The 7,197-nt window shown below is 43.9% G+C and overlaps 1 protein-coding gene across 3 annotated transcripts in view; it reads left to right on the plus strand.

Annotated features, from left to right (window-relative positions):
* Positions 1-5,627, plus strand: part of NKTR (natural killer cell triggering receptor) — a 60,829-nt gene extending 55,202 nt beyond the window's left edge. For all 3 annotated transcript variants that reach the window (XM_059162346.1, XM_059162347.1, XM_059162348.1), the window contains 3 exons: positions 610-666; positions 1,164-1,265; positions 2,809-5,627. In XM_059162346.1, the coding sequence (XP_059018329.1) occupies positions 610-666; positions 1,164-1,265; positions 2,809-2,896 (247 nt within the window). In that variant the 3' untranslated portion in view covers positions 2,897-5,627. The remainder of the gene's footprint in view (positions 1-609; positions 667-1,163; positions 1,266-2,808) is intronic.
* Positions 5,628-7,197: the final 1,570 nt, after the last annotated feature.

A 7,197-nucleotide genomic window follows, 5' to 3' on the forward strand; every position in this document is an offset into this window, starting at 1 on the left:
GTCTAGTTGTTTCTTTCTAGGAACTGTCAGAGTCTCACTGGCTATCCTCAGGATGTGATCTTATCAGAGTGAGGAAAGAGAAGCAGCAGAAATCTTTTTTAAAAAGGCCCTGCCCATCTTCTCCTCCCACCCTACTCCAGTATATCTTCCTTGACTTCCGTTCACATCCGTAGTCACCTCTTAGCTTGGGTTAGGGATTGGGATAGGAGGACTGTTAATAGGGGGCCACAGAATGGAGCGTGTTGGGGGTGGTGACCCAGGTTTGTATTTCTCCCAGCTTCCTCAAACCCTCTTTTGCCTCTCAGATATGTTCTACTGTTGCAGCTTCATTTTACCTATTGGTGTCTGACCTGTGCAGACTTCCCCTCCCTGTCCAGTTAGAACCTCCCCAGTGACTTCGGTTATGTGCACCTCATAGAAGAATCAAAGTTAATCAGAATGAAATCCAACATGCTTTTAAAAAATCCACCATACTTTTGATAAAGAAATGAAATAAATACAGCTACTGGATTTCATTGTTTTTTTCCTTGATGGCAAATATGTGTCTTGATTTTTGATATAACATGTCCTGACCCACAAAATGATGGTCTCTCATGTGATTCCTATCAGGACATCCAGCAGGAGCAGATCCAGGAGCAGCTCGTACGACCCCCACAGCCGGTCCAGGTACAGACGGGGTGGGGAACCACCTATGGGGACAGAATTGAAAAGCTGAATTTCATAAAACCCTTCATTCCCTTTTAAAAAGTGTTGTAGTCTGTTGAAAAGTTGAAACACAAGTATTTGTCTCATGAAACCATCTCTCCCTACATGAGGCTTTTTTGGATGGCTGTTCGCCCATCGTACTCTAGTGTCAAAGTGACAGTCGATGTCCAGTTGTAATGGCAGGTATTGATTGAATGTAATGGCCTAAGAAGATCCACCAGATTCAGTCAGACTAAATTAGTGTGTTAACTTTGTGATATTTTTCAATGCAGAAAAGAAATGAACATTTTTCTGTTGCATGTGGTAAGCCTCACTGGGGCATTTGTTAAATGTCTCCAGTACTTGCTGTGCAGATGTGCCCATGTTCTCAGAGAACACTGAGAAGATCATAAAAAGAAATGGAAGCCTGTGAGTATTTGAATGGGGAACTATAGTGTGTTTTGTTGCTGTTGAAGCAGGTCCTACACTTACGATAGCTACTATAGCAGGAGTCGGAGTCGGAGCCGGAGCCAGAGGAGTGACAGTTACCACCGAGGCAGAAGTTACAACAGGCGATCCAGGTGGGTCTTCCTCCTTCAGGGCGCTGCACGGTACTGTGGGTACTTGGTGTGGGAGGTGACGAACAGCTCATAGAAGAGAGCATAATCGTCTGAGGTCAGAAATCTTTCTTTCTCTTGAATTTTAGCAACCCACAAGAAGTGGCTTTTGTATTAAGGGTTGCTGGTCAAGTTTGTTGGTTATTGTTAATATTTTAATCTAAAATGGATTTTGTAATATTTATATTCCCTTGGACACACAGTTTTTTTGGAAGGAGTAAAGAGAGAAGGCCGCCTAGACCATGTCCCACTCCCTTAAATAGGGCCAGTTGCTAAAAAGAACTAAACCAATTTATTAGTTTTTTAAACTTAAAAAAAAGTATACTAAAATGTCATCATTGGCTTCAACAGCAGGGTTGAGGTATATAGCATCAGTTTTAGTAAAAATATATAAATTACAGATATTTAAAGGTATTACATTTTATAGAACTATTTGGGCTGGTACTGCTTTGGGCTGGTACTGCCATAGTCTTTATGGCAACTTTTTGTAATGTCCCTTTCCTGGTCACTTTTGGTCTTACCTTTCCCCCATCCATTGCAACTATAGTCAGTGATCCTTGTCTAATGTCAGTGTGATATAGACACCTCCCTTGTTTGAAACTCTTGAAAGGCTCCCTACTGCCCAGAGGGGCAGGTTCAGGCTCTTCAGCATTGCATGTAAGTCCTCTCTACCTACCAGCTCCAGCTGGGGTTTTTCTGTCTTCCCTCTAGAGGTTCCCTCTAGAGGTAACCCTCTAGAGGTTCCCTCTAGAGGTAACCCTCTAGAGGTTCCCTCTAGAACCTCTCCTTCTGCCTGGAGATACACACGACTCTTGAGATGGCCAGTTTCCCACCTACCTACCCTATAGGTCTAAGCTGCAACCCACTGCCCCAGGGGGCCATCCTGACTGATAACCCTGAGTTATATCACCCCCGTCTCCCCATGATGTGGCCTGTTTGTCTTGTCCACTATTCTGTGTGGTCCATGAGTCCCAGGAAACTGTACTTTGTTTTGTCTACTGTATATGTCTCTAGCATCTAGTAAAGTGACCTCCTTTAATATTTTTCAAAATTACTGGTTACCGTTGCCAGGTCCTCCAGATGCACTGTCCCAGTGGTCCTGTCCATGCCTGCCCCACCTTCACCCCTCATTGGGGTCCTCATTTTGGTTTCCATATTTTTAATGAATTTCTTCTTATACTTTTTTAAATCCCTCGCTTCCTCCATCTAATTAAATATTGATACTCATTTTGGGTAACATGGAAAATTATTCTCATTTGCATGAGTGGATTTTAAGTAATTTCCCAAGATGCGATGTTTCATCTTAACCTTGGTATTATTGCCATCTGTCATTTAAAACATCTTTGAAAAGTCTGCACTGTTGCTGCTGGCAGGACCCCACTCATCCACCCACTGTGCTATGCCCCATCAGTATTGCTTTCAAGTCACTTGTATCAAAAAAGAAGCTTCAAGAGGAATTCAAAGGGTTGAAGTTAAAAGGTGTGTATATATTTCTTTTGTTATACAGGAGTTGTAGATCTTATGGTTCTGACAGTGAAAGTGACCGAAGTTACTCTCATCACCGGAGCCCCAGTGAAAGCAGCACATATAGTTGAAAATGTCCCCTTTTTTGATACAAATTATATCTTGTTTGTAAATATCTGGTAACTTAAAAGTTTAAGAAACTTAATGGCAGTCTGTTGTTCTATTTCAATATTAGAGATAAGTTTCAAAAATAGGCACTTCTAAATTGTTATTGTCCATTTACATGTGCATAGAATTTAAAATACAGATATGTCTCCTAAAAATATTTTTATGCCACATTTTACAGTAGCCAACTATAGAAATGAATTTCATTTTCTTGAATCAAGAAGTCATGAAATTTTAAGGATAATTTGCAATATTATTTTAGATTGTTTCTTTCCATCTCACGTATTCCTTAGAATACAGATTCTTTTTGCCCGTTTTTCAGGTTTTAGCCTATATGCTGCCAAGCACAGAACTGTGAAGAACTGTTAAAGGTGGCCAAATATTTATATACCAATTACACCGTGTTATACATATGTGCTCTTAAAAACAAACCACCCAGAATTGTCACTGATGGTAGCCAGGAGTCTGAGGCAGTGGCTCTGGAGTTCTTAATTCCTTCCTTCCTTCCTTGGTTGTTCTCAGAGGATCAGGAACGTGGTCATCATACAGCCCACCATCTATCTGTACTACTCCTGCCTGGTGGGTGAGGTTAGGAAGAATAAATCAGCCTTAACTACAAATACCTGGACTGTCTCTAAGGCCCTAACGTTTTATGTGCTTTGTAATACATACTCTCAGAAGTTTAGATTGTAAAAGAACAATTCTGTTCCAGTTCCTGTTTTGGTGCTTGGTACCTTTTGGTGCCTCTTCAAGTATACGTCATGGTAGAATCTCAGAGGAGAGAGAAGTGATTTTTTTGTTGTTTTTAAATTCGCTGGTAACCAGGCATGGTTCCTTCTTCTGAGCTGTATTCACTTTAAATATCTGGAGGGTCTCTCTTAAGCTCAGGTGTGGCCTAGGGTCCCCTGGAGCAGGCAGGATTGGCACATGGTGTTGTGTGGCCCCTCGGGGCTGTTGCACACAACTGGCACTGTGCCTCTGGAAGAGTGGATTGACGAGTAGATTTCTAAGTACCAACCAGAACCTCATTGCCACCATCCTGGAGACATTTTGGGGGGCTTTTAAATTTTTCAAGTCAGAGGGATCTGCCCCAGCAGCAGCTGAACTGTTCTAAGCACCAGCATGTTTTTCCTCTTTCTACTGTGACCCACTCTGACTCAGTGATGCTCGCAAGACATGAGTAAGTCCAGGACACCAGGGGAAGAGGGATACAGGACTGCACAGACAACAACATTTTCAGCTTTGGGTGGTTCCTCCAAAAATGATTTGACCTGTAAAAATGTGTGTGTGTGTGTGTGTGTGTGTTGAATCTTTTGAGTTTTTCCCCCAAGTGTACTTAATCACCTTAGTGCCAGTTTAAGCCAGTTATGCAGAAGAAATTCATATTGGATGTTTGATGTGGAACTCTGTACACCCTCCCCAGGCCTTGCTTAGGGTACTTGAGAAGTGGGAAAGAGCCCTCAGTTGGAGGGATCTGACAGCCCTTGATGGGTGGAGGGGTGACCTTGGATATTTTAAAACCATCACCCATAAAAGGTTCATAAACAGGGTTAAATGGTCAGCTGTTCGCCAGGTTGATAGACAAGAATACGTTAGAAAAAAAGGACCCAAGTCAACTAGACCTACTTCCTAGTGAATGCAGAACAATATGTGATTCATGTGAAGGGTTTTCCAAAAGTTGCCTGTAATACTCTTTGTAACAAAAAACTACATTCAGAACTCAAACAAATTGCCAAATCTAACTAGGTTAAGAAAAGTTACCCTTGGACAATACTCGTTTTCTCTTGCCATGTAACAAATTACCCCATGCTTAGCAGCTTAGAACAACACCCATTTCTTAGCTCACAGTTCTGTAGCTTGTGAGTCTGGCACAGTATGGCTGGATTCTCTGCTTAGGGTCTCTCATGAGGCTGAGATCAAGCATCAGCAGGGCAGCATTCCTTTATGGAGACTCTCGGGAAGAAGCTACTCCCAAGTTCATTTGGTTCCTTGTTGGTTGTCAGCCAGAGGCTTCTCCCTCATCTCCTGAAGGCTGCTCATGCTCTTCTTGACCGTTCCCTTCCATCTTCAAACCCTCAGTGGCCTGTTATACTTCCCATTCCTCTGGCTTCCTCATCATTTGTAAGGTTCATATGATTAGATCAAGCCCACTGATCAAGTCTCCCTGTTTTCATGTCAGCTCTGCCATAGAACACAACATAATCACAGGAGTGGCTGCATAGGTGCAGGGTCCTGGGATGGGGGTGGGTGCAGGCTGTTCTAGAACCCCACCTAACCCAGACAATAACTGCCCACTCTGGGGAAGTTTCATCCCAAAAAGGTAGGCCCTAGAAGCCTCAGTTGTTTCCTCCATGGAAAAGAACAGCCCTCAGCCGCAGCTTCAATTGTGTGTTTACTGAATGAACTACAAAAATAGCTTTTCTGCCTAGAGGGGATTGTTCTGTATTTTAAGTTATTTTTTAATAAAATTTAATTATGTTGTGTATTGTGCTTCTTAATAGAAAATGTATTATTGGACTGTTTTTGTAACGTCTTGTTTACTGCAAATGAAACATGATATAGCTGGTATTGTTCAAAACCTGTAGAAAATAACTTTTGTACATACCGGCAATGTCTAATTTGTATACACTTCATTTAAATGTTCCTAAAACTTGAAAGGGGGACCTTGTAAAAATTAAAATACATACTTAGTCTAAATCTGTGCCTGTTTCATCTTTCTTTTGCTCGTCCAGACTTCAGATCTCTCTGAAGCAGAAAAGGAACCGTGGGGTCTCTTTGCTGATCCAGCCAGTAGAGAGACTTCATCTCTGCAGCTCATTTCCATCCTGTGGCTGAGTGTTCGTGGTGGGGCGTGAGGTGGAGCTGGAGAGAACCTCAGGCAGAGATGGGGATGTTCAGTACCCAGAGAATCGTGCTTGGTGCTTGGTCTCGCTTCCCTTGCAAACTCCACATTTCCCCCCGGCTTTGTGGTCATTCAGCTGAGGTGACCTGCCTACAGATGCCTTTGCTGAGGACGGACGGGTCCCATCTCATCTGGGAGCTGCTGCCTTGGGATAGCACACTTAGCTGTCCGTACCCCGGACAGCCTCCACCTTCCCGCCCTGACAGCGGTTCGCTGGGCACACGGCACTCGTTCCTTGAGAAAGCATTCATGGTGATATTTTTAGTGTCCACATGAGAATTTGCAGGGCAAGTACAATTAACTTTTTTCTCCTCAGAACTCAGAGGAATATGTATTTTCTTAGTGAATACAACATAACCTGTCACAGACTTGAAGAGATTCAATTTTCAGAATTAATGGTAGACGTCCCTGACAAGAGTCAAATCTAGATCCAGTAAAATTTAAAGGAAATTTCAGTCTTTTTGCTGTAGGGGAGTCCCCAAGTGAGGTTCTTTTTTAGTGAGCTCCATCATTCTGTTCACATTCTGATTCTGTTCATGTTATCATTCTGATAATGATCGCTTTGATCAGCTGGGCGGTGCTAGAGGGAAATGTGTCAGAGACTTTGGTCTGGCTGTTCTGAATTAGCTGGGCATTAAATAAGAGGTAAGAGAATTCAAGAAATATGCCCCTATCACAAGTGACCCTGAACACTGGCTTGGCATCACTGTTGGGGAGGGAAGGGAAGCTGTAGTTGGTGCAGAGAAACTTGCTGAGCTAGTGATGGCAAATTAGCTGGCCAGGTGAGGCTTGGAAGCCACGCCTCACACGCCTGCCTCACTCGCTGGAAGAGCCTGGACTGGAGAGGGCAGGTTTCTAGAAAGTCCCAGGAGAGACTTGTGAGAGAATGAGTTGGAACGCAAGCTGAGAGGAATCCTGGGCCGGAAGAAGTCCTTGGGTGCGGGGTAAGGGGTGGGGGTGGGGGAGGGCACACTGCCAGGACACAAAGCAGGCAGGAGGCTCTACTGGTCTGTTTAGAGGTTTTGGTAGAGGCAGTGCTTCCTTGCCCCTTCCCCAACCCCTGTAAATCACCCGGCCACCGTGGGCTGTGCCAGTCTTGAGGCTAAGTACTTCTGCCTCGTGGAGACCCTGGGCCCACCATTCATAGCTCCACAGGCTAGCCTGAGCACTGTTGGGTCTCCTCAACTGGCCTAGAGCCCCAAGGAAATAAAAAGGAATGACACGGGGTTGCAGCAGAGATACCTACATTCCACCTCTGGAGTCCTGACCCTGAGCCTTTTGACTGCTCTGTACTAAGAGGACTTGGATTGTCCATTGCTTGGCTCACAAGCCCACAAGCCCTGAAGGAGGGTGTGCACAACTGGC

Source organism: Mustela lutreola, chromosome 2, assembly GCF_030435805.1.
Source record: "Mustela lutreola isolate mMusLut2 chromosome 2, mMusLut2.pri, whole genome shotgun sequence".
Taxonomy (NCBI): Eukaryota; Metazoa; Chordata; class Mammalia; order Carnivora; family Mustelidae; genus Mustela; species Mustela lutreola.